Source organism: Filicampus tigris, chromosome 2, assembly GCF_054856515.1.
Source record: "Filicampus tigris isolate MCC_2025a chromosome 2, RoL_Ftig_1.0, whole genome shotgun sequence".
NCBI lineage: Eukaryota > Metazoa > Chordata > Actinopteri > Syngnathiformes > Syngnathidae > Filicampus > Filicampus tigris.
In genome coordinates this window covers 31,513,375-31,540,207 of record NC_141218.1, presented here as the reverse complement: position 1 = coordinate 31,540,207, position 26,833 = coordinate 31,513,375, and the positions used below count along the sequence as shown (strand labels likewise).

General features: G+C 42.5%; 2 protein-coding genes and 1 long non-coding RNA gene across 4 annotated transcripts; 1 reads left to right on the top strand and 2 right to left on the bottom strand.

Moving 5' to 3' along the window:
* Window positions 1-2,965: 2,965 nt before the first annotated feature.
* LOC147152040 (uncharacterized) lies at window positions 2,966-3,531 on the bottom strand. The gene is made up of 2 exons (XR_015085759.1): window positions 3,405-3,531; window positions 2,966-3,194 (listed from the first exon to the last, which is right to left on the bottom strand). It is a non-coding gene; the product is annotated as an uncharacterized LOC147152040 (long non-coding RNA).
* A 320-nt stretch (window positions 3,532-3,851) lies between these two features.
* ints6l (integrator complex subunit 6 like) lies at window positions 3,852-21,779 on the bottom strand. The gene is made up of 18 exons (XM_086024051.1): window positions 21,505-21,779; window positions 21,297-21,374; window positions 17,519-17,668; window positions 13,397-13,486; window positions 13,093-13,276; window positions 12,859-12,987; window positions 12,383-12,546; window positions 11,282-11,434; window positions 10,994-11,126; window positions 10,669-10,763; window positions 10,456-10,566; window positions 9,182-9,397; window positions 8,972-9,098; window positions 8,736-8,878; window positions 7,781-8,012; window positions 7,002-7,382; window positions 6,641-6,734; window positions 3,852-5,956 (listed from the first exon to the last, which is right to left on the bottom strand). The coding sequence occupies exons 1-18, from the start codon at window positions 21,709-21,711 to the stop codon at window positions 5,854-5,856; spliced, it is 2,790 nt and encodes a 929-aa protein (XP_085880177.1). The 5' UTR covers window positions 21,712-21,779; the 3' UTR covers window positions 3,852-5,853.
* Window positions 21,780-21,959: 180 nt separating this feature from the next.
* Window positions 21,960-26,741, top strand: mospd1 (motile sperm domain containing 1). 2 transcript variants are annotated; one of them, XM_086023526.1, is made up of 7 exons: window positions 21,960-22,430; window positions 23,783-24,061; window positions 24,148-24,223; window positions 24,893-25,125; window positions 25,476-25,550; window positions 25,935-26,096; window positions 26,185-26,741. In XM_086023526.1, exons 2-7 carry the CDS (start codon window positions 23,908-23,910, stop codon window positions 26,214-26,216), a joined length of 732 nt encoding a protein of 243 aa, XP_085879652.1. In that variant the 5' UTR covers window positions 21,960-22,430; window positions 23,783-23,907; the 3' UTR covers window positions 26,217-26,741. The 2 variants fall into 2 exon arrangements, with proteins under 2 accessions (XP_085879652.1, XP_085879653.1); XM_086023527.1 differs by lacking the exon at window positions 25,476-25,550.
* The last annotated feature ends 92 nt before the right edge of the window (window positions 26,742-26,833 follow it).

Below are 26,833 nucleotides of genomic sequence, written 5' to 3'. Positions count from 1 at the left end.
TAAAGTCCTCCACCCACGCCCTCTTTTCCCCTGTAGCCTCACTTCCCCATTCACGCACATACACTTTCATCTGTTTTACTTAGCCAAATTGTCATTACTATTAGGGCTGCACAATATATTAAGAAAAATATCACGATAATGGCCTATGCAATATGCATATTGCGAAGATATGCAATAATTTTCTTGTGCTTTTATCTGAATTTGAACAGTCAGATGCAAACTTAAATGCGCATTGCCATCCACTAGTTGGACATTATCTCGGGTAATTACAATTAATTAGCCAAGTACACATTGAGCTTGCTTATTTTGCTCCATGAAAATATGTACTTCTTTCATTAGATGATAAAAATGTCATTTCTTTAGCTACATGTTAAATATCGCAACAATGTCAATATCGCAGCAATCGACATCCACATCGCATGTTTTTCCAATATCGTGCAACCCTAATTCCTTTTCTTTCAGGCGCATGCCTCCACATTTCCAAATGTTGGTTCACCTGTTCAATGCCTGCACTGCATTTCTTCTGCAAACGTCATGGCCCAATAGGATTCCAGTCTGACCTCGTCTGTCACTATTGCAAAAATGGCAAGGGCTCAGAGCGGATCCCTGATGCAGTCCCACCTCCATCTTCAACTCTGCTGTCACAGCTACAGCTCACCTCACCGCTGCTCTTCTACATTTCTTACACTATTCTGACATACTTCTCTGCCACTCCACACTTCCTCCTGCATTTCCACAGTTCCTCTCTGGTTTCCCTGTCAAAGGTTTTCTTGGGATCTACGAGCAGCTCATTCTGACCTCTGTACTTCTCCATCAAAACCCTCAAGGGAAATAATGCATCTGCGGTACTCTTCCTAGGCACAAAATCATTCTGTTATTCACAAATACTAATTTCTGTTCTGGGTCTGGCCTTCACCTCTTTTCCCCATAATTTCATTGTATGATTCATCATCTTTATTCCTCTCTTGTTCCCACAACTCGGCACATCTGTCTTGTTCTTCAAAAATGGGAAACAGCACACCTCTCCTCCATTCCCCAGTCATCTTCTCACCCTCAAGAATTCTATTGAACAACCTGGTCAAATGCTCTTCTACAGCCACCTTTCAGGCCCATTTGATGTCTTTCGAATTTCCCACTGACTAATCATTGCTACTTCCTGGATCACAACAATCACCTCTTCTACCTTTCCTTGTCTCCTTAATTTTCTTCGTACTGTATTTCTTCTTTCCACCCATCCAGCACACTACTGGCACGAGTCAACACATTTCCCATCTCTTTCCTTAATCAGTCTAACCTGCTGAATGAGCATCCTTTTCATCGCTGTCTGACCAACCGTATAAATCTTTATTGCCCACTTTACTGCCCACGCTTACAAACGATTGATTTAAAATATGCCTGTTGTTTCTCGTGTTGTCCACTAGATGTCACCAGAGAATCGGAAGGTAGGACTGTTGTACTAATGTACGTATCTGGATCTGTTGTAAGGATCATATTCCTATGTACACGCACACAAAAATCATGCATGCACTCATCCATTTTGCTCGAGGTGAGCTGGAGCCCATCCGAGATGACTGGGCGAGTGGTGGGATCCACCCGGGACTGGTCGCCACTCGCCAGTCAATCGCTGCCTCGGCAACAAACAAACAAACCATTCACGCTCACATTCACACCTCCTGATTTAACAACAAGAATCTTTGGGCGAGTGACTCTTGAAAGGAGTTTGTGCAACTCTAAGAATAGCAGGGAAAGTGTGGGTGTTGAAACACCAGAGACTGTGTGGGAGGAAGCTGGAGTACCTGGTGAAAAATCGAAAAATAACCACTACCCCACACATGTAATCTAGCACTGTGGTCCACAAGCGCAGTCCCTGTGAATTCCCTAGTTGATCTAATATTCTGGCACCTGCAATATTACTCCAGAACTACTGCGGCAGAGTGACTTTGTGGTAAAACGATTAGAAAATGCATGTAATGCAGCGTGTGTAAAAATAACATGGGGTTTTATCGCTGCATGTTCTTTAAAATATACGTGATGCAACAGAAAGGGAACTATGTCACATTTTAAGCATTCAATCTATTTTCTTTGTACTGTAATAATTTCGGGTTCAAACCAACATGTTGTTCCAATTAGTTCTACAACAGGGTGGAGCATTTTTGTGGAAAAAATTCAACCACTGTGACGAGGAGCAAGTTGACATTGTTTGGTTTCGCAGGCTAGGAATGTTTGCAGAGTGATACTCACTTAGTGAACCATCCCTGTATGAGAGAGCAGAATCAGCTGGTCTTAACAGAAAAGTCTACACTACATAAAGTACACACTAAAAACAGTTGGGTCAAAAATAACTATTTTTGGGTTAAATTTGACCCAATTGTTGCGTTAAAAAAAAGGACCGACCCAGACTTGGGTAAATTTGAACCCAAAAATTGGGTTATTCAGTTTTGACCCAACTTTTAAGGGTTAAACTAACACAACAAATTGGGTCAAAACAATGCAAATAACTGGTTAATTCCACTATTTTATTTATTTATTGATTTATTTATTCATTTTGTTTATAATGCTAAGGATACTGCCCCTTCCCCAGACATATATTAAGCGCAACAAGCAAAAGTTTTAAAATATATATATATATTTATCTTTAGGTAGATCACTCTTGACGTTTACATAATATCAGCAACAATAACAGTAGGGTACGATGTACATTTGGTTGTGCAGTCCTCAGTCATGGTTTCATAAAATGCATACGTGTCCAGAATTTTGTTCAGCACATTCATGGTTGAAGTGAGAACAAATCTAAATGAAAAAGTAGTGATTAGAATTGTGGCAGATTCATATATTTTGTGTCATGGTGCTTTTTAGATATGAATTGAATGAATGAGTCACCAACGGCAGTCTGCAAAGTGGGGTCAGTGACAATCACTCTGATTGGCTGTCAGCCAGGAAATGCAAATCAGTGCATGAGATAGAGTAATTTGTAAAATGGTATACAATTTATTTCAGTTCTTTAAAACAATCATTTCTTCCTTGCGGTCATCACCAGACAACTGCCTCACACTTTCACACGGGCTGTGATGAGTTGTGGGTCCATCTTGAAAAGCGTGTTGACATATATTGACCTCTTGAGAAGATTTGCGCTCATCAGTTTTCAATCTCCAAGCAAGGTAACCAGAACCACTCTGTTAATCATAGAAATGTTCCTATGGATTACAGTAAACACATAATGTTAACATGGAACACTATTTGGAGAACACACAGTTCTTGTGAAGTGTCACATCCTACAATGGCAGCAGACTAATGGCTTTTTTTTATTTTATTTTTTTTACGATTCCAGCACCCGTCCTGTCCAACACACACGCTCAGTTACAAGCAACTCGTTTTCAAAAGATTACAATGTGTGAAGTACTTACCAAAACAGTGTGATAAATGAAGAAATCCAAATGTCAAAAGGGTCGTTGACTTGACCACGATGCAGCGTGTGTCGACATGAACCGTATGTCGGTGGCTGTCATGGCCGGCAGTCATACTTCATTAAAGTGTACATCTGGCACCTGTGTATGGGCCTGTAAGGTTGATTTTTGACCCAACATAAAACATTACTGGCATATAACCCAATATATAGTTAATTTGAACCAATTTAATTTCTGAGAAATAATAACCCAGAATTTTGACCCAACACAAACAATCCAAAAATTGGGAAATAACCCAACTGTTTTTAGAGTGCAGGCTTTGTTAACCTTACTTGTTTTCATACACACTGATCTGAAAATATTTGTTAAAGCCAGAAAGAGGTTTGGCATTTAGAAACCTCCTTGATTTTTCTCACGCAGTCATGCACGCGTCTTTGAAACAGTAGATACCGTTTTAGAGGTGGTTTATTTGTTTTGTACAAAAATTCAATAAAACTCAAAGTTTACAAAATTGGCTTTCAAAATAGTTGTCTTCCTCTGAAATGAACAAATTCACAAAAATAAGCAGTCTGCTTATGAACATGGAACAGTAGTGTACATTGGTCATGAAAACAAAGGAGGGGGTTGTTATGTCATCAATGCAGCAGATGTCGCTGGCAGCCGAGTCCGCACAGATGTACAAATTCCGCCAAATGAAGCGGTCACGCTGCCAGTCAGTGGAAACACGGTAGTGGGGGAACAAGTGTGCACTCATGACTTGGCTTACATTTAGGGACATCAAATGGGAGATGCGATTTTCAGGTCAATGGTTATGGTCAGTTTCCTAGGAATTTGCGTAATCTCCCACAGAGTGACATTGTAAAATGTGTGTGTGTGTGTGTGTGTGCGTGCGTGTGTGCGTGTGTGTTCTCAATGGACACGGACAGCTGCAAACAAGTAAGAAAACATTCTGATGCCGGAAAGGAGGGTGACCTCTGCATTTCATCAACATACATCCTCTAACACTGAGACATTATCAATTTAGAACAGCTGTGTCCATCATTTCCAAGGTCACACAACACTATTGCATGTGGTTTGTTTGCAGCATGTCAATACAACTCGAAAAATGACATTTTCAACATTTTCAACTTTTGTACCGTAGTCATGTCTAAATGATTGACCCTCTCGGAACATTTCAGCTTCCAGTTGAAAAGAACCCAATAGAAATGATTGCAAATGAACTAATCTTGTACAATTAGAGTCTAATTTGTCTGAAGTTACTAAATATCTTCTCACAATGTGGAATGGAAAAAGATATAAAATGCAGTTTGCAGCAGTATCATTTTTGCAATTTTAATTGTTGACCACCAAAACTGACCAATGAAAGACAGTTTCACTGCCTTAAAATTTTTAAGTTTGCCAAAACAATTGTATGATCTTGACGTGTTCCGGATAAAAACTGCTATGACCTGAGTCCAGGGGTACAATATGACATTTGTAAAACAAGTACAATCATTTAAAAGTCCAAACTAAATACATTTGCGTTCCGATTTTGGCAACCACAGATTCAAATAATACCATCCTTAGTATTCTGTGGCGGAGGTTCTCTTTTGATGTCAATTCGACTGGCTTCCTTTGGCACGGAAAATGATCAGATCACCATGGGCTGCTTATTAAATGATTTCTGGAGGACACCTCGCAGCTAAGGACTGTTTTAAACTTGCCTGACCCAAATCTCATTAAAAACCTTCAGAATGAGTTCAAATCAGCCATGCCAAAAAGCGTGCTTAAAGTAGGCCGAACGACATTAACGGCAGGCAGTGGTAAACAGGACATTAGACAGCTACGTATGTATTGAGGCTTTGTGCCCAAAGGTTGCACATTAGTCATTTTGGATGTTGAGATGTCTTTTTGACGTTGTATAAATTGTGCAAAGTTAGTTCATTTGCATTGGCCTTATTGAAGGGATTCAGACAATATTATTGTAATTCAAGGGTACAATAATCCTGACCTAAGCAGGATTTATATTGCGTTCACAACAAAGAATTGATTGCAGATGCACACATATCAGTAACAGGGATGGAAAAAGAGCAGCCGTGGCAGTAGAAATTGGAGGTCACGCGTTCATGTTTTCCAAACAGTGGTTTGAGCTTCAGAAACACGTTTCAGACCAGCTGATCTGTGCTGCCATTTAAGGATGTTTTATGGCTTATTCTGTCTGTATGGCGGAGTGTTTGTCTACTCGATGATTGTGGATGTCATTTTTTTTTTTCAGTACAAAGAGGATTATAATCATAAAGTCGCTCTACTTATCCCCAATGAATGCGGATATGGTGCGGATAAGCCTCCCCTCGGCCGCTGACAGGATGTGAAGTAACAGCATGTGGACCGTTCTCATAAAAGTCCCTTTGTCCAACGCGTCCAAGTCGTCTTTTGGGCCTCTCCTCCTTGTGTTGTCAATTGCTGTTCCTTAACTGGCAGGATCAGTGGGAAGCTGCGACGGTGCCCCATGCTTTTCGTCCAGCTTGACGAGGGTAAGCTCTAACTGCTGGATCAGCATCCGCTTCTTGAACCTGGAAGAGATTGTTAAGAAAGATGGATGAAACCCAAGTGACTCGACAAAGTGGGCTGGACGCACGGACGTCAAAATGTTCAAAACATTTCCTTTCTTGGAAATTCTTTTAGGTCCCTTCTGACTGACACCGTCGAACAATGAAGCGGTTTGGATAATGGATGGATGGATGCTGTGGAAGCTCTCCGAGTCTCCTTGTGCTGTAAGATGTGACGACTAAAATGTTCGGGGAAGCCTACTGGAACATCAGAACTTTATTTGGCGTTAACGACGGGCGCTTTAAACGGTGGCGGGTGTGTGCTGACTGCCTGACTCCCACTTAGCAGGATTTGGAATGTGACTAACACAGCCACATCCTCAGTTAGACTTCAAGCGAAGCGCCGGATGTTAACAAGTTCACAGTCACGAGCAGTATTAGTAGCACACTGTTGTCACCTATTGCACAGCTTTAGTAACATGTACAGTAGTTGTTCTACTACTGCGCAGTAATGTAATAGAGTAGTGGGAAAAATCTTTATTCAAGGCACGGTTGTTCTACTAGTAAGGGGAATTGTCTTCCAAGTGAGGACAACAATCGTACTAGTCCGTGTGCCTCAAGTGGACAGCAAGGATTTGCTAAATAGATTTGAATCCACAAGCATCTTGTTGTGAGGCGACAGCGAGGTGCCGCTCGACTGTTTCTTACCTGGAGGCCTCTTTGATGGCGTGTTGGATAAAGTGGCGCTGGACGTTGACCGGTCCTTTGACCTGCCGCAGAAGTCCGAGTATTGCCTCAATGTCTGTTGACCGCAGCAAAGACAAGAAACAAAGCTGAGTCAACCAGCAAATAATGTCTCAAGTCACAGTGATGGTCACTAGAGACATTTAGGAAACTGTCATTGTCATGCACAAATGCCCCAAAATGAATAATGAACTGCTTGTCATTTGATAGAAAGTTCTAATGTTGCTCAAGTGGACTACAGCATTCTTGTATTGTGTTCAGGAGAATGGGTCCGTTTTTTTTTTTTTTTTTTTGGCAAGGCATGCTTTCACCGCTTCTTACTCACTTCTGCCAGGTTTGCGCACCTCCTTGATGACCCGTGTCCGCAATTCCGCTTGGCTGCCATCTAGTGGCGGGATGAATATGGTCTCCAGCACAGCTGGCTCAGTATCTGCGCTCTCCAAGTGGCTCTGAGGACTCAGCCGCTCACAGTTGTATCCGTCCTCTAACGACTGCTCCTCTCGACCGTCGGGAAGCACGCGTTTCTCCTCGGTCGTGTGAACTTCCTCCCCCCGGTCTACTGCTTCTAACGTGGCTTTTGCGTCCAAGCTGAGTGCGGGTTGGCTTGCCGTCACGGCGTCCACCTCGTTGGGCCAATTCTCCCCCGGCGCGTGCCCAACAACGACGTCGCCGTTACTCTCCGTGACCAGCACATTGCCATCCAGCCCTGAGGAGAACAGTCAGACTACGTATTTGTTTTCTCTTGAAATCCGTGCAGTCAGTACGACGGGTTGCCTTCCCGATGGTAATCGTCGCCCATCACCTCCCTTTTCAATGTCATTTGCTGTCGAGTCTCTGGCGTCCCTGCCCTCCCAACCATCAATTGTCGAAGTACACTACCAATTAAATCATGACATCTTCCTCTTAATAAAAATGTGTCTGGATTGAAAGCAAATCATTTTGAATTTTGCCTGAGTAACAGTGCGGCTGATATCCATAATATCGCCCTGAGGCTGAGTCCCTCCACCAATGGCTTGACTTCTAGACCTTGTACCGTCTCCACAAAATGAAAAAAAAAAACAAATTCAGCTCATCTCTTTGACACCATCACCACTATAGTCCTACCTTTGTGCTGAGGTATGACTTTCAGGAGATTCTGTTGTCCTTGAACCCCAGCTGGACTCTTTCCAATCACAATGTGGTTGGTGCCGACTGGTGGAGTCTGGGGTCGCCGTAGCAACGGTGACATGCTCCGCCTTCTCTTCACAGTTGCACCTGCATTTGAGTCACTGGAATTTGCCCTTTTCTTGCTTTGAGGGCCCAAGACAAACTCATCGGCTTCATCGATCATCATTCCCTGGGAAACACACGGGACAAACATTTGAACTGGCTGGCAAGACTGCAGAGAAGCGCACACCTCCGCCGAGCCTTGAGTATGCCTATTGCAATGAGTGCACGTCTATGACCAAGCGCAAGCATCAATCTTGAATAGCGAAAATGACATCTGGGTCCAAGGAAACAAAATGGAACCGGAGCCTAGGGTCAAAGCAATCAAGGCCAGATCAGGGTTATGTGATGTCATTTCTCATGTTACGTTTAAATTTGTTCCAAAGGTACAATCTGGGTTGTGTTCGGCCATTATCCTTAACATGATTATTCTGTATCTGCCAGCATAAACATTGCAATTTCTCCCCCCCATCCCCCCCCCCCCATCAATTTTGTATAGTGCTTGTCCTCATCAGGGTCATGGATGAGTTGGAATCTATCGGAGCTAAGTTTTGGGTGAGAGGCGGTGTACATCCTGGACCGGTCGCCCCCATCACATCCAGAAAGCAATGTATGGGAATTTGGAGCAATTTCTTTTTCATGAATGTGTGGAATCTCGCAACATTTTGATTTGGAAATCTTTCAAAAAGGTTGATAGAGCCATCCATTTTCCATGGCACTTATCCTCAGGTGTGTGGGTGAGCTGGAGCCTGTCCAAGCTGACTTTGGGTGAGAAGCGGAGTAGTAAACCCCGGACTGGCTGCCAGCCAATTGCAGGACTATTAAACGGTGTACGCCCATGTTGTGTTATTACCTTTTTATCCTGCTTGAAAGGATTCCCGAAGGTGTGCAATCGTTTCGGTTGATCAGGGTCGATTTCTCTCAGAGGAGACGGCATCATCTTCAGGTACTCCTGATAGTTTCCCATCTGAGCCACTGGGATACTGTGCAGGTAATCTAACAAGCGCAGCGCATTTCAACCATTGGCTTCCTTAAGATTTGTGAAATTGTTATATGGAAAAAATGGTTGAAAAAGGTGATACAACGTACCTTCATCCTGGCCTCTGATTAGTTTTTGCGAAGCCCGCAGTAAATTTGAGCGCATTCGAGTGAGCTGATCCAGAAGATTCCGTCTTGGAATGTCGTAGGCATTTCGATAAGCTTGAGGCTTCACATCCTGGCAAAAAGGCACGTTTCATTATCCCACACAAGAAAAGCAAGTTTTCGATCCAGGTACTGTACACGTTGTCCTCCGCCTACCTTGTTGAGCAGGGCGATCTGGAATCCGGAAAACTCCTTTAAGTTGATGTCCACCATGCGAAGTGGACCTTCCCCAGTGATTCCACGTAGTAGCTGCTTAAAATCTCGCCGGTGGGCCAGAGACAACGAGCTGGAGTGGTTCTTCACCCTTATGCCAGTTTCTTGGGGCGCCTTCTTCCCCACAGTTACGATTAAGCGCTCAGACTCTATCTTTGCCTGACCCAAAGACAGAAAAGCTTCATTTGACACGTGTTTCTAAGAAGGCCAAGTTTAATAGATAGCCTACTTGAACTGCTTCTTACCGTCAGCTGTTAAGCATTGAAATAAGATGTGAGACTGTATTCCATATATCGTCTTGATAACTGTGTTATTGTATTTGACTTATTTGTGAAACTTCATTCTTTTAACCCCAAACCCCATTCCTCTGTTTAATTGTGTCACACTGTTGCATACCAAATTGCCCCCCTGGGGACAATAAAGATCTTCTTTCTGAGCGTTCACTAACAGTATTGACCCTGGAACAGACTAATTCGGTTTCTATTATTTATTTAAAAAAAAAAAAAGATGAAAAAAAAATATATATATATATATATATATGTATATATATAAAAATATATACATATATATGTGTGTGTGTTAGGGATGTCAAACGATTAAACATTTTTTTGTTAATCACAGCTTAAAAAATAATTGATCGTAATTAATCGAAATTCCAACTCTATCTCCAAAATATGATATATTTTGCTGTAAATTGTTGTTGTAATGGAAAGATTAAAGACACAAGACAGATACATACATTCAACATACTGTTCATATGTAATGTATTTTTTTAATTGCAACAAAAAAATCCTTGTGATATGAAAATATTTTTTTTAAATTAAAATTATTAACATTCTTTTTGGAGTAGACAGTATTTTTCCTCACTACAAAAACAAAAACGCAAAAGGACCTCAGAACAGTGACAGAAATATTTCACATGTGTGCAAACAAAGTGCGTGCGTGTAATGAACACATTTATATGTGGCCCTTGTAATATTCTTAGACTGTATGTTTTCCGATATATATATATATATATATATATATATATATATATATATATATATATATATATATAAATTCAAGTGGCCCAGCTTCCTGGAACAGGTTCTGTTTGACCTTGACAGTGCCACCTTAGTTATAGTGTTGGGCAGAACTAATGTCTACCACCAGCCTTCTGCAGCTTTCACATGACGGAGATATGAGACGAAGGGATTTTGTGGGCCCGCTATGCTTACCTGCTGGCTGAGCTTCTTCAGATAAGAGATGACACTGTAGCTCAGACCACAGTCCATGCTGTCTCCTATTAAATTCGGTGCCCCCATCATCCTCAGGGCTTTTTTCAAAGGCTGGTAAAAGCCATCAGAAAAAAAGGAATTCATGTCAATTATTCGCAAGAACAATTGCATTGAGATGACATGAAGGCTGCAGGAGGGCTGACATTAACTTACCAAGAGGTAGTATGGAGGCATCGTCTTTAGGTACATCTCCAAGGCTTGGCGCCACTTGAGGTTTGGTTTGAATTTGTGCACTTTGAACAAGTCATCTGAAACAAGAAAATAAAGAGTGATGAGCAGCCTAATTGATCTTCAGTCAGACTGTTGCACTTATGGAATATAAATAATGTCTCTCCACTAACACAAATGTTCTCTAGGACAAATTAGACTGCAGCGATGGCCGCATGAAATTTGATCCGCATTGCTTCACATGATTAAAACCAGCTGGGACTAACTTGACCCAGGGATGTCATTGAAAAAGTTCAACAGTATGTCTCACCAAGGAGTGGAAGGAGCACTGGGTAGTTATAAGGCATGACAAAGAGGTTGACACAAGTGAGCGTGGTGCTGGCTTTAAGGTAACCAAAAGGCTGGCCCAGGTCACTTTGCTTCCCGCTGCTGCTCACAAACACCTGAGGGTGAAAGAATGTGAGATTATTTCATATGAAGTCCATCACCACTGTGTTAGCCCCAATTTGTGCATCAAATCTCAAGGCACATAAACTGCTTTGATAGCAACCTCATTGTTTCGGGGCTTGATCTGATAGATATGTATGTGGAGCTCTACCTGCCAGCACATGTGCGGAGACTTCCTTTCCAGAATGTATTGGGTGAGAGGCGAGGGCTCCAGTTCGTATTTGTCAAACGGAAGCTTGTCTATCACCATTGGCTCACAGTCCACACAGGAGAAACGCACCACAGGGTGGGCAGTGCGAGGGGGCTGGGAGCAGGAAATGAACTTTTCAGTAAAGTTGTTTCTGTGGTGAGGGCAGGTGCACTACCAATATACATTCACAGGCCACAACAATAGGTACACCTGCACACAACGACATCCAACACAGGAGCTGTAGAAAAAAATCTGCTGATACAAAGACAGTATTGTTCAGCTTTGACTTTCACTCTTAAAGAAGTAGTAATTTAACAATATTTTTTTTTTTTTTGAGGTTGTAGTTTGCAGCGGGCTGCACGGTGACCAAGCGGTTAGCATATGTGACGAAAAGTTCTGAGGTTCTGTTTGACTCTAAACTCCCAAATTCCTGCCCAGAGTTTTCATCTTCTCCTCGTGTTTGCGTGGGCTTTCTTCAGGTACTCCAGCTTTCGCCCGCATTCCAAAAGAATTCATTCACTACGTTACCCGAAGTCTCTAAATTAGACTCAGAGGTGTAAACGTGAGTGTGAATTGTTGTTTGTAGATAACCTGCGATTGGCTGGTGACAAGTCTAGGGTGTTCCCCAGCTCACCCGTGACCCGAATGAGGAGAAGCTCTATAGAAAGTGGGTGAAAAGATAGTTTGCCGTGATGTACAATTGCATTGCACAACATGGAATATAAGCAAAATGTTCCAAAAACTGTATGTACAAGTGCCGTGCCTTGCAATCTACAACCACAATAACAAAACCTCTAACCATTTGAATGTACAGTACATTTTTATTTATTTATTATTATTTTTTTTTTTTACAAAGCTCTTGTAGAGGATCTCATTAGACTGGACAGTGTAAAACCACCGCTGTAGCCGCTGAGAGTAGAACAAGAAAATTAAACATTAAACAGCTCACAGTGAGAGACCAGAGTTGCACATTTAATTTGACGCACTAGGTAGTTCTTGACAGATGCGAGATCAGCAGGCAAATTCCAACATAAAAGGAAAAAAAAAAGTGTCTTTGCTCACCAGCGTGGGAGAGTTCTGGTCCGGCCAGAAGGACTCTGGTATGGGCCAATGCCCAACTGGCACTCCTGTTTTTGGATTGGGGCGCACATAAATGAGTTTGTGGCAACTGTGCCACAGCTGTGGACTGAAGGACGACACAGAGCGGCTTGACTCCGCCGAGTTGTCTACAAAACAGAAGTTTGGTGAATATATCGCATGTGAATCCGTGGTTAAGGATGGTTTATTTGGAGTTTTCCTGAAACAACAGATCTTTCATTGCCATTGGTGTTATGAAGGGGGGGGGAAAAAAAATCCCAGTTTCTTTGTGCCACTCAAACTACAATTTTAGTTGTGCATCACACAGTACAAACTCCCACTGCACAAGATGAATACAATGCTATGGATATTACATGTAAAAGGTATATTTTTACAGTAAAATGTAAAAGAATGCAAGGAAAGGAACAGCTTTAACTCAGTATTTAGTGTGCATCACTCACCTTCCCCTATAAGAGGCGGATCTGGCCCGCTTTTCTCAAAATTGATGACAACACCGCTTTGAACTTTTTGGACAAGAGACTCTAGACACTGGTTCAGCATTCTTTGTGTTCGCACGCAGTACGATCGCCCTGAGACAAAAACACAACGTATGCTACTAACATAGAGCGTATAAATAAATACTACCCCCAAAAAATCCCTTTGAAGACAACAGAAGAGTAAATCGTTATGCCAACCTCCTGTGACTTCACACATTTGGGTGATGGCAGACTCATCGGTGGGGACGCTGCCAAGCTGCTCGTTGTCTGCAGTAGCCGCTCCAGGGAGCCGAAGCACCAGCGCAAACAACCTCTGGTCCCAACGGAAGGGCTCTTTGGTCAGCTCGCTGCCAGCCAGAGGCGAGTTCAGAGGCAGGTGCAGCTGCACGGGGGCAAAATAAAGCTTAATTCGTATTTCGGATCACTTGCCGGCTTCAGTGGCGCAGAGTAGAATGTTGCAACACATTAGTGCTGTTTTTTTGTTGTTGTTTTTTTTTTTTACCTCCTCTGGTACCCCGGAGTTGTGTGTGAGTTTGTCGCCATCAGTGATGGTGATGATGACAGAAGGCTCAAGGAAGAAGGGGTTACGGCCCTGAGAAGGAAACATCCAACAGTCATCTACAACTTTAGACAAAGTACCCAAATGTCCATCCATTTTCTATGTGCTTATCTTGTTGAGGGTCACACCAGGGAAGTTGGGGCCTAGCCGTCGCAGATGACACATAGGCATTGTACTAGTCTTGCGGTATTTGTGAGTTCACACAACCCCGAGAATGCATCTTGTCCCGAGCCCGCTGATTTTCTCAAGAGTCGTACCGCCGGTGGGGGCGGATCAATCACAAAGCAACAGTGTGTTTGGGGGCGGGGTATGCTGCTGTGACAAAAAACGTTTCTCGGTTGACAGTCGGCTTGATTCAAGAATTAACGTCGTGTAATGTAACGGAGCTGGGCATTCGTCTATGAGTTGCCGTCTTTATTTCAGACCCGCCCGGTCAGTCCGAGTCAGCCAAACGCCGTCGAGAATGGACTTTACGGGTCACACGCAGGTGCTGCACTCCCGACACGCAGTCGAACAAAGAAAAACTAAAAACTAAAACAGTGTTCTATACCTTTCACTCCAACAGATGCAATGACATGTGCCCCATTTTGTTTTTGTTTCACCGATCACCATGCTGTGCGTGTGTGTGTCTGTTGTTTTTATTTGGAATTTGCTTTATTTGGCGGCGCGTCTGCTTGTGCAGTGCCTGCGTACGACGTGAAAATTATGCTCTCCGCGCCAATTGGCTGTTGCTGACAAGGGATGGACTGGGACCACGTGGGTTGGCCGGAAATATCGTCCAGAAGTTATAGACGACGGATAGACGCTGCCCAGCTCTGTTATTTAAGATGCTCTTTATCTGTATATTTACCAGAGCTGAGCATTCCTTCTATGTGACGAACTGGTCCGTCTATCCGTCACTGACGGACGCCCGTTTTGCTGACGGTTGGTGAATGACGGGAAATTTTAAAAAATAGACGGATTGATGGATGACGGATGACGGACGGATACCCAGGCAAATTTAAGTAAAATGCCCAACTCCGGCAAAAACGACAACGATCAATCAACTCCATGCTGCCATCTGTGCCAAACATCGAGATAACAGAACTCGGCCGGTCAAAACAAGTTGCAAGCCCGTGACTACATTTTCATCCATTGCCGGGATTGCTCAAAACAAAAGTTTGCTGCATCGCCCATGTTTACGCCTTTCCCGAGCAGATCACATCGGAGCAGGCCCAGACAGATTGCTGTGGAGAAGTCATTTGAGTGATTGGCGTATCAATCTGGCTCTTGTACACCCTCAAATGACGACCAGCCAAACACACAATGAGGCAAACAACATTTACATTCAAACCCAGGGGCAATTCGTGTTTTCAATGAACCGAACATGCATGACCGTGGGAGGAAGAACCCACACAAGCAAAGGGAGAATGCGTAAACTACACACTAAGGGCTGGGAAAAAAGTTGACGTGAAATTTTTGCCCCGAGGCTTCGCCATCCACACAGACATTTGCAGTGTACATAAACTCCAGTTCTACTGCACCCAAACTACTCATCACCTTTTCAGTCTATAAGCACCCTCTCTATTGGTGGATGGTTGATACTGCAGTCAATGACATCGCAATCAGGGTTTGCCACAACGATTATATATTTGGCACAGGATTCTACATCGGATGCCTTTTCTGATACCCAATTATATATGTCGCTGGAGATAACTAACCCGGATAATTGCTGTAATCTAGAGGCGTGCCTTGCTGAGATTACACAATGGATGTGTCTCAATTTCTTGCTTTTTAACCGAGATGTTGATAATTGGCCCTGCTCGTCACCGGCACCTTTTTAAGGACACCACTCTGAGTCTCGATAAATGTACTATTACCCAAAGTGATTCAACCAAAAATCTCAGTGTAATATTGGACTCAACTCTCTTTTTCCAAATGCACATTAAGAACATTACTAGAACTGCATTTTTCCATCGCCGTAATATTGCTAAATTTCATCCAATTCTATAGAATAGGGATGCAGAAATTTTAATCTATGCCTTTGTTACGTCTCGCCTGGATTATTGTAACATTTTGCTCTCTGGTCTTCCCATGTCTAGTATTAAAAGTCTGCAGCTAGTCCAAAATGTTGCTGCAAGACTCCTGACAAGGACGAGAAAGTTTGATATGATTACGATATTTGGGTTTGGGACCGGTTATGGCGTAATCAGGATCTGGCATAAAGGCCCTTGTCGAGGGACAAACTAAGATGCTACCATTTGTGACGGGGATATGAATGCTAGTTCACTGTGTACAAAGCTGTGTTCGCCACTCAGCAATCCAGCACATCACTCAGCCACAATATAACTTGTTAGTTTATCTACCATTACTAGGTAGAATATACTGCGGGCAAATTTTTCCAAGTTTTTGCACAAACGAGTTTCGAAGAAATTGTTTACTATTATGTTACTACAGTCTTACTTTACAACAACTTTAACAAACTTAAGTCTTAATTGCAATGACATGCAAAGGTGCGCTGTCGGACTTTGCAGGGGACATTTCTCAACAAGGGGAGGTGGGTGCAAACACATCCGATTACTCGATTATTTGACGAAATAGTCGCCAGGATAATCGATTCTAAAAAGATTCAAGATCGACAGCCCTACTCCACACAGAAAGAACCTAGAAGATCCTAGATCCCAAATGGAACCGTGTAGTTGAGAGAAGGATTACTCGAACAATATTTACAAATATATGTGCATCATGTACACAACAAAATGCTGGCTATGAAAGATTGCTGTTGTTGCTTTGTGACAGAATTCCTCTGTTAACAGCTCGCATGGCTCTGTGTTATGTGCACAAAGGCCACCATAACTGCCCTGTAGAGGTCAGCATTGTCTTAATGCAACACAGAAAGAATGCTTAGGGAGATTTTCAAACTCCTGAACTGGGCTCACTACTTCAGCATAGTAGTCCACCCGGCCCTTGTCAGAGGAAGAGACGTGAGAGAGGAGTGAAGAATATGAAGCCGGTTTGAGTGGATTAGAATTAGATGTCTCCGATGAATAAAGCCTAAATAGAAACTTTTACGCCCATCAAATCCTTCACTAGAGCAGGCTAAGTTCAAGTGGACGTGAGAATTTTCTTCTCAGTTCAATTAATTTAGCACCAAGTGTGAAAAATTGCAATGCATGAGTACATCTGCAAAATCGTATGACTTCAAATATAAGATCTGCTAAATTCAACCTTTAATAAGGTAATAATTAGGGTACACTGTTTCCCCAAGTAGTAGCATCAACCCTGAGAATTACTGGATGCTTCTTGCACCTGAAATAAATAACATCTTCACCTCAAATTTCCTTAAATGTCTGAGAGAAAAATGAGTGTTGCCACTAGATTGTGTTAATTACATTTACTGTAACATTTGATAGCCCCGTGAGTCACGTGGAAGTCATTACCACAACACACATTGCCTGCATAGCATACGGTACATGGCATCTGTAAAGCTTAAGTCCATGCAGGGGTTTAAAGAAAAGGAATTGGAAATTGCGCCCCCTAAAAAAAAGCCATGTGTATTGGAGCAGGGAAACATAGAAAACAGGCTGGATAGGGGCTCCCGAAGGCCAGACTTGGAGACCCCTGGTTTAGGACAATAACAAGAATCTGAGAAATACCTTTCAGTCCATGATTCAAGGGGGCTCGCTGTAATACAATAATATTATCCATCCATGTTTCTTTCAAACGATATTAATCCTTCTCATGTAACTAATAATAACCAAAATATACCACATTTTTTAAAAAAATGCTCTCAGTCTGACCCAGTGCAGTTTTCCACCACCGCAACCAAAATGCTTACGGTAATTTACTGTGAATCTGTTTGACAAAGTCAATCAAAAATTGATCATTCATTTTTGTTGTGTGTTGTGAGGTGATGTAGATGTACTTCTAGTTGTGGCCAGTAAATGTATAATAGGCTTTAAAGAAAATAATTTGTTTCATAAAGCACTCTCCATAGGAGAGTGATTTGACCACGCGCATCTTCCACTTTTCTCTGAAAGCAACAAATAACACTGCTGAAGAGGACAACGACATCAGATAGTGTACCTGTCCATAATTGTCGATGCCTGAGACGAGGCGGTTGAGGTTAAGCAGGTCAAAGGCTGTGCGAAGAGCGTGGCCTAATGTCGTCAGCCCAGACGCCTGCAGGTTCTTCAGCTCACACATGAAGGTGGCGTGGTTCTCCTTCCACCCTGCCTGAAATACAAACAGCCAGAGATTGAACACAACAGAGCGAGAATAAACGTAAACCCAGAGAAACGTGTGTGATTTCGTCCGAACGAAAAAACGCAATTACAGCACTGCACCCTCCACAGACTGATACCCAAGCACTTCCCGTTTATCAATACAGGACAAAAAACATTTAGATGGGACAAAGTCTTCAAATTGGCTACAATGCACACAGACAGATCAACACTGAAGAGTCTAATTTCCGAGAAAAAGGGTCCAAAAATACACCTCCCACTGCTGCCCCTCTCAGTGAAGGATAAGTAGACACATAATCCAATGGGAGACAATGTGGGTGCGGAGCTGCTCTTGGACTTTTCCTCCAGTGAGGTCAAGTACTTCAGTGCTGCAGCTTCATGCTTAATCGAAGGATGACCTGCAAGAGTACCACTTCCCATGTTGAAAAGGGAGGGCCAGAAGAGATCTTGAAGTGCCAGAATCAATGTGTTTGCTTAGAGCATAGTTAGGCAGGATTGGAGTAAGAGTGAATGGAGGGGGAATCCCATTGTGCTTACATGTATGATATTAGGTCATTTGTGCCGCCAGGCATACAGTACAGCGCATACACTCTTGTGTAGGCTGGTAGACATATAAGGCCTTGCCTGCACTCAATAATTCAGACTGCAGAATATTTTTATTTTCTTTCCACCCACCAGCCTCGCTCTCCTTCTCCATCCACAATTTATTGCCTGTGTAACGACACAATTGGAGTAGTCCCATGCAGTAAAATCGTGTCCTGCCATCACAACCCTCCATGCACAAATCAGGCACACAAAACATTAGGCAAGATGACAGACCGGGTAGAATGACGGGACAGACAGACACTGTAGCTACCTCGGATTAAGTATGAAATGAAGGACTAGGGTTAGGTTAAATACTATATGACTGTGAAAAGGTCATGCAAATCCATCTGACAATTTCCACTTCCAAGCATGAAGACTGCTTGTTTTCGTGATCATAAAACACACTTATCTAAGCAAGCTGGGCTATCCTATACAATAACATCAATTCAATTAACTTGTACTGCTTTGAAAAGGTACATTGATATGATACATGTGGCAAAAAAGATGCCATTCATCAAAACATCTTTCTGTGGAAATTTCTCCCCATTCAAAAGAATTACAAAAATGCTCACCGTGAAACGATGATACGGTTAGGCTGACATGCAGCATCACAGCACCATTCAAAAAATACTCATGCATCAACAGTGTGCCGATGACAGACTGTTATGCCAAAACAGCAGACTTGGCAAATTTAGGGATTGAGAAAATAAATCAATAAGTGTATAACCCTGCAATAAACAGACTAGTTTTGCAAACTGTATTTAATAGCAATACAAAAGTGTTTTCCTATGCACCGCGATAATGCTAACAAGATTAAGTAAAAAGTAGGACTTGTTTAATTAACTTTTTTAAATTAACACATTCTCTTATCACACCACTGTGCCACTATGTAATTCATTTGAAAACACAAAATTTGAGAATGTAGGACAATGCTCTGACCATAAACCTGAAGACTGATTGAAAATCAAGACCAAAACTTTCTGCCGCAGTATAGGGAATGATTATCACAAGCGTGCCCAATGGGAAATGTGTAAAGCGACAACTGACAAAGGACATTTCCAAAATGGAGAACAGCATCTAATATCCATTGGGACCACTTTCATCAGAATGCACACCAACATTAGTTTGTTACAGTATTTATTTCTCCTGAATTTTATTCGAAAAGAAACGAGGGCATGGAGAGATGGGCTGCTGCAGCCAAGTGGAGACTGTGGAGAGAATATCCCACAGGTAAGGCACAGCAATGTAATGTGCTAAACTTAGCCGTTAGCACATTTACGGACACCAGCAGAAACGTGTCATCAGCAAGTAGAGCCACTGAAAGCCAGGTAGGTAACATTCGGTGGAAAAGGAACAGCGTCCAATCAGATAGCTCCAATGTCATAGCGAGACTGCTGTGATGTGCTACATTTCTTTCTTTGGCAATACACTGCACTTAGACTCAATTCATAAGGCAATAGACAGTTTTTGATCAATGTTTGTTTGTCTTCTATGTTGGCCTGGTTGGGATCGAGAGAATTCTCTACACACTAAACACTCAACAACCTCAAACATGGTGGTGTGTGAAGTCATGAGAAAACTATCCATTGCATTTTGTAGGAGTATGCAGCATTTCTTCCTTGCTGCATTTGTCTGAACTACATTTTACATTATACTTTGGGGCAACACAACTGCTCGTCTGAAGCTGAAAATCGATAAAAAAATTAACTTCCACAGCTGCACTTCACATTTCTCAGGAGGCATAAAGCCATATAATAAACGTATTAATTTCAAACTGTACTGTATGTTACATACCAATTATTTGTAATCATTTGAATAATGAAGACGTGACTTTGTGCCTTGCACAGTGTCACTCCTGCTGCAACTACAGCACTAAAAATGTGACAAAACACAAGCCAACAACACAATTGAGTGGCTACTGCAAGTAAGCTCCAGCAAGAGCCACCTCGTATAACTAAATGGCTGATATTTTTTAAACTTTCAAACTCAACTTGGATATAAACACAGTCGTTAGGCCATAATGGGTGGGTTATAATTACACTATATACATTAATCAAATGGGAAGCATTTTCAATATTCAATATTCAATATTTCAAAATTTGTGATGAATTAAACAAACATCAAATGTTCCATTTGTCAATGTCCTTGTTTTGATATGTGTTGAACTGGATTACAACGCTCTTTCAACATGTTTTAATGTCTTGTCCTTTTGTTTTAAACCTCTTTGAGTTGGTGCTACACACGGATAGGATGTCAGTTCATCTGTCATAAAAACGCACATAGTCAGGTGCCAGGTTGTAAAAACAAGGAAAACAGATGACGTTGAGGGGCTCTGGAATAACTGTAGTGTGTCACAGGTTGCATCAATATTTGTCCATAGGGTGGGCATGTATTTTAAAGGTGGGGAGCTTTAATTAGTACTTTTTTTTTTTAACTACCCAAGTGTACATGGCAGAAGCTTAGGGAGACGGTCGGGCATTAATTTGAATGCAATATGTCAATAAGGATGAGTCCCTAGGAATATCCATCAATGAGGCAGATGAGAGTGAGGGAGGGGTGGGTGCTTGTGTGCTGAAACAAAGTGCTCGCAGTAACGGTATGAAAAATAATCATCATACAGTATATTGTTCCATCGCACTCAAATCCAGTGAAGGAGGTTTATCAACTTTCAGCCCATGTTTGACCAATGGTTATACGCCAATAAGGCAAGGGGCGGGGCTAATGATAACTGACGGGTTGGTTGGCAAATGAGGATAGTGAACTGTGAGGGGAACGTGACGTCACAGTCGATAATAAATTTCTACGCCTCCATCTCAACGCCCGAGAGTTTTCTCTACACAAAAGCAAAATGTCCGCTGGATGTAAGGAGGCAGCGCTGCTCTGCTTCTGCGGATAGCGCGAACAAATACATTGCCGCTCTTTTGCTACCGAAAGGCCACCGACTGCTGGCAACACACCAGATGGACAATAAAATCCCACGAACAGAAAAACAAGTTGGACTGGCAAATGTAACAATTGTATCAGTTGCTAATTACCTTCACTCCGTATGGTGGATCATCGAATGTAACTAGCATGTACCTGTCGCCTCTACTAGCCGGGTCACGGGCACGCAGCTGTCAAAAAAAAGGAAAACCAAAACAACATATATTAATTTCGACCGATTTCGCCCAAGGAAGCCGACGCTCGCCAAAGGTGCACACTTGCTGGGGGGGTGGGGGTAGTCGGGGTAAAAGCATTCGTTACCTTCATAAAGACCTCAACCGCGCCTTTAGCAATGTCCAGATACGTCGTACCCAAATAAGTGCGCTGATTCATAGAGGCGGACGTGTCTAACAGGAAAACTAAAATAGGCATTTTAAATGGAAAGCCGCGGTTGTATGTTTTTTTTTTTTTTTTTAAATTAACTGTTATCCACATATGACCTATAGTACGGCCAAGCAGGTCACACATGTGCGTATATATTTGTTATAATAAAGCCCCCCCTCCAGAAGAGGGCCGCTGCCTCTGCCCTCCCTCTGTCCGCCTTTCCAGTTTCTGGCTCGGCTCGCGCTGTTCAACTTCTGTTCCCAACCGAAAGGAACGCCCCCTGTCTCCGCCGAGACGGCATTGGCTCAGCGGGCGTGCTATAGACACGCCCCTCACGTGCCACATCTATATAAACGAGCAGCAGCAACGCGGTTGACGTGGTTGTTCGTTTGTTTGTCCTCTGCAAGTAAAGACCGTGTACTACACGCTGACTGTTGTTTCTTTTCTTTGTCGTAAATGCGTAATGGCTGTAACCTGAAATATACATGAGTTACGTTTTCAGTATCCACTAATGTATTTTGAAACAACACGTGCTTGACCTTTAACGTCGTGAGAACTATACAAATTTATTAATGGACTCAACGATAATGGTTGAATACATTATTTGCATGTATTGAATGCAGCAGCACTTGAGTGTACTGTACGGTGCATATGGGACTGGAAAGAACGTAAAACAGCAAACACTTGGTTGATGTCAAGTTGTTTTGTTGACGTATTTGCACGTTCTCGGAAGCTTTCCCAGCATGCACCGCGAACTCTGCAGCCTATTATTGACAAAAGAGGAAAAAAGCCTAGAAAGGAACAGCAGCACAGTGAGTTCGGCACAAGTAAACCGCTGTGGCGACATTAACCTTACACTTAAGGTAATTCCTCACTTTGATTTTATGTTGGTCTATCAAATATGTGGTTTATTATCAAGTATGGCAATAGCGGCAGGACAATTTACAGACGATTAGGGTTAGCATTCAGGTTGTCGTAGCATGCTAGCGTTTTAGCTACAATAATATGACAATAATATAACTCTTGGGATGAAATGTCAGCGAATTCAAAACAGTTGAGGTTAATTGACGATGGATGGTGGGTATGTATAATAATCGTAAAATAACCTGTTTCAATGAACAAGTTAATATGAACATGAAAGCACAACTGTGCATTTTACATGAGTTTTCTTTACAGACGAAGAATCACAACATAAGATTCCATACATGACATGTAAAGTGTAACATGGAAGCGTTGATGATGCCCACACGACAAAGAAGAGTATAGTTATGTGTGTTTTTATGGAGCACTGAGTGTTGCGACAGAATCAGTAGCCTTCATGTTCAGACTCTGACCATGAAAACATGTAAACAATGACCGCGTGGAGCGAGTTGTGGCCGTTCGTGACATGTAGGCGAACTTTACAAACACACGTTGAATGTTTTAGTTACCCAATGCGGCACTCTGTGTTCACAGGAGATAAAACTGTAAAAATGGTAATACTTAAGTTCCACACAATTTGATTATTGGGACTCACAATGCAGTGTAACTAACATCAATAACAAGAATGGGACTTAATTTGTCCTTCATGGGATACTCACTGAAATAAATATAGTTTAGCATTTTAAAAAAATATCTGTATATATTTCACATTTTTGTGTTTACTTGACTTAATTTGAAATCATTCCTATACAGTAAGTATAGAAATGTTGTATCAGTAACTTTAATTCAGGGGGGTCCGGTCCATGAGGGCCACTATCTTGCTTGTTTTAAACATTTCCCTCCTCCAACACACCTGATTCAAATGATCAGGATTGTTCTCAGGCTTCTGCAGAGCTTGCTGATGAGCTGATCATTTGAATCAGGTGTGTTGGAGGAGGGAAATATCCCAAACATGCAGGAAAGCAGCCCTCGAGGACCAGATTTGGACACCCCTGAAACTTGGCAATGGGTGCGACTATGTGAATTTTGCCTATATGTGCCCACTCCAGGGTGTATCCCACCTCTCACTCAAAGACAGCTGGGATAGGCTTCAGCCCACCCATGACCCTAATGAGGACAAGTACCATAGAAAATAGAAGAAGGGTTGAACAATATAGAGTAAAGAGTTTCCAAATAAAAATACATGGAGTCACTGTTTCATGTTTGTGTGCATATGAAGGGTTACAAGATATGGAGTAGAATGTTGCGACGGGACGCCTTATTAATATTGGTGTCCACCTCTGTCCCCTCACAGTGCCATGCCATAGAACCCAGGAGTGCCATTTTCTTTCACACAGCCTGCTAGATTTTGCGGAGTGAGGGAAGAGGGGGGCCGGGCAGACTGTGGACGGGGGACGGAAAAGAGCTCAGTGGGGGCCAATGCAGCTGCAGCATCGACAGCCTGAGCTGGTGGAAGGAAACCTTCCCGTGTTCGTGTTCCCCACTGAGCTCGTCTTCTACGCCGATGAGCAGACATCTCACAAGCAGGTGCTCACTCTCTACAACCCCTATGAGTTTGCTCTCAAGTTCAAAGGTCAGCAGGTGCACGATAGTACATGGACCTGACTTCTATGTTTTGCCAATGAACATTAATGTATTTTGCCCTTTTTTCCCCAACAGTGCTATGTACAGCGCCAAACAAGTACACTGTGGTGGACGCCACCGGAGCTGTCAAGCCGCAGTGTTGTGTTGACATGTGAGCTTCTTATGTGTGTTTGAACGTGCAAAATACACTACTCACAGAAAGTTAGAGGTATTCAGGTTTCGGCACGATGCGCCTAAAATGCACTATAACCTTTACAAAAGAACTTAATTTGACCAAATGGCCAATACATTTTATGGTTCACCATGTGCATAATTTGGAGCAATTCATAATCGATTTATATAATAACATGACAAAAACTATTAATAAAATACATCATAATCACCAGAGTGCCTGTGTGCAGGTCACCAAAAATGTGCTTTGCCGGTTTTACTCTGACCAACGAATCAGATTCCAGAAAAGTGCTGACGTCATTGTGGGCCAGCTAATTGACCCTGTGAGGTCAAATAAGCACGACTGATTATGAAGGCCTTGGGTAGATTAGATTGACATGGCAGCACGCAGAGGATGAAATGTCTTCTGACAAAAAATGGACTGTATTGGAAGCCAGTGCCAAGAGAAATGCTACCAAATGAAGGGAATAGAAAGTGGGGAATAAATTCATACAATGTCACGGAGTGAATACTGCAATTTAGGTAGTTAATCCGTAAATCCGTGTTTCTGATCGTGTTCAGGCCAGCAGCGAAGGTTTTGCTTGGCCTGATGTCACGCCACTGATTCTACTGAACTAATGTTCTCATCTGTGTAATATACGTGTTGCAGCGTAATCCGACACCGCGACGTGCGGCCATGCCACTACGGCGTGTACGACAAGTTCCGCCTGCAGGTGTCGGAGCAAAGTCAACGCAAAGCTCTGGGCCGCAAGGAGGTCACGGCTACACTCCGTCCGTCCGCCTCGCAGGAGCCTGCCGGCCTCCGTTCACAAGATGATGAGCGCAGGGCCAGAGACCAGCTGGCGGACAGCGAGTTTTTTGAACAGACTGTTTTTCAAACAGGTAAAGGTGGTTGTCTAGACGTTGACCACTGGAGAGAGCCAATTACTCACATTTGGGAAGGTATTCCTTCTCACAGCCTTACCCAATGGCTTAGGGTTAAATGCAGTTATTAACAGTACCAGACATTTTCAGACCCTCTTTTACACTAATGTTTGAAAAAAAATAGAAATTAATTCTGGGATTGAATGGCTGGACTGTGAAAAGACATGAATTAACAAGCAGGCTCACTTTTTCGGACATTTCAAAATTCACAAGTGTTTGATCCATGATCTTACCACTACATTTCCAAGAAGGTCCACTTCCACGAGTGTATGCCTTTGTGACACTTCCAATCTCTCTGTTGCAAACAGCGGATGATACAATGCGACGCTCAAAGGCCAGAGTCTACTTCCCTTTGAGAACATCCTGTTTGAAGCCTCGCAATGGTGAGGTATTATTGATCAGTTCTTGTTAGACGTCATCGTATTCACATGATGTCTAAAAGTGAACACGCTGATAAAGAGGACTGTTTAAAAAAAACACTTTTTAATTGAATCAGGAAATGTATCGGTCCATTCATAGATCTAACACCTGTTGTGAATTTTGCCATTCAGTACGTTGTAAGAATAGCAAGTTGTATAGATATTTTAAAAAAAAGCCCCTTATGCCTTTCTGAAAACATTATATAGTTGATCTGACATAAAAAAAAAAATCTCAAATCGTGCTGTAGCATAAACTCTGTTCAAATGTTCACCCCCATGTCATAATTGATCAATCACAGGCTATTTTGTGGGGAATATCGGTTTTGTTAAATGATGCGTGTCTCTCAGAGAGCCGTCCTGCCACTGGAGGGCCCAGTTTGTTGACGGTGCTACTGGGGCTGGTGTGCGTGGCCGCCCTCATGCTCCCGACTCTGGGGGAGCAAGAATCCACTGTGCCTGTCTACCTCCACTTAAGTGTTAACAAGAAACTCGTAGCTGCTTATGTTCTCGGTAAGCTAACTTTTTTTTTTTTTTACGTACATAAGATCAGTTTGGATAAAAGTTTAAATTTTGTGGACATTTCTTTGTTTCATTTCAGGACTTCTCACAATGGTCATCTTACGCACATGAAAGGCATGAAGCTGTGGAGCCGAACAAATTAGACATTGCCACACACACCCACTACTGTTTCATTGGTCGAGTTGGCTACAGGGCGAAGTTTTCTCTCCCAATACGTCTTCGCTTCTGAAACATTTGAGTGTTTTACCTTTCGATTGCAGGTTTGTGTTTGTGGCACATCGATGTAAACAGACCTGCGGTGTGTCCTCAGGGGAGTTCGTCCCCGGGCTGGACGTGAAGAAGCATGATAGGCTCGTGCTTCCGCTCTATTGCTATGGAACTGAAGTGAGCAGCAGTGTGAAAGAATATGCATCCTACATGTATATAAAGCCATACCAATTTTCTTATTGTATTTACTTGTAACCGACATTGTTTCAAATCAAGTGTAGATTGAAGAAGACACAATGCAGTTATCTGTATATTGGTACCTATCTGAATGCATTTTTTCCCCAGCTGTCATGGCAAGAAAAAGCCTTTTGCTCAAAATACTTGTACTATTACAATACTCCAAACATTTAATAAAGTGTCAGTACATCAGCCTGGTATAACTGACAGTTTTATTTGGTTAGAGAGCCTTGTATAGGCTGTGAATGAGGTTTGCTGATGACAGCAGAATGTATGACATGCTC

What these genes read in the sequence shown, in the direction of transcription:
- ints6l (XM_086024051.1), bottom strand. Translation starts at nt 21,711, where the DNA reads ATGTGTGACCTGCTTGGCCGTACTATAGGTCATATGTGGATAACAGTT. An exon ending in TGAAGAAGCTCAGCCAGCAG is followed by an intron (nt 9,398 to 10,455) that starts GTAAGCATAGCG and finishes TCTTTGGGTCAG; the next exon opens with GCAAAGATAGAGTCTGAGCG. An exon ending in AGTCATACCTCAGCACAAAG is followed by an intron (nt 7,383 to 7,780) that starts GTAGGACTATAG and finishes TGTTCTCCTCAG; the next exon opens with GGCTGGATGGCAATGTGCTG.
- mospd1 (XM_086023526.1), top strand. Translation starts at nt 23,908, where the DNA reads ATGCAGCTGCAGCATCGACAGCCTGAGCTGGTGGAAGGAAACCTTCCC. An exon ending in ACAGACTGTTTTTCAAACAG is followed by an intron (nt 25,126 to 25,475) that starts GTAAAGGTGGTT and finishes TGTTGCAAACAG; the next exon opens with CGGATGATACAATGCGACGC. An exon ending in CGTAGCTGCTTATGTTCTCG is followed by an intron (nt 26,097 to 26,184) that starts GTAAGCTAACTT and finishes GTTTCATTTCAG; the next exon opens with GACTTCTCACAATGGTCATC.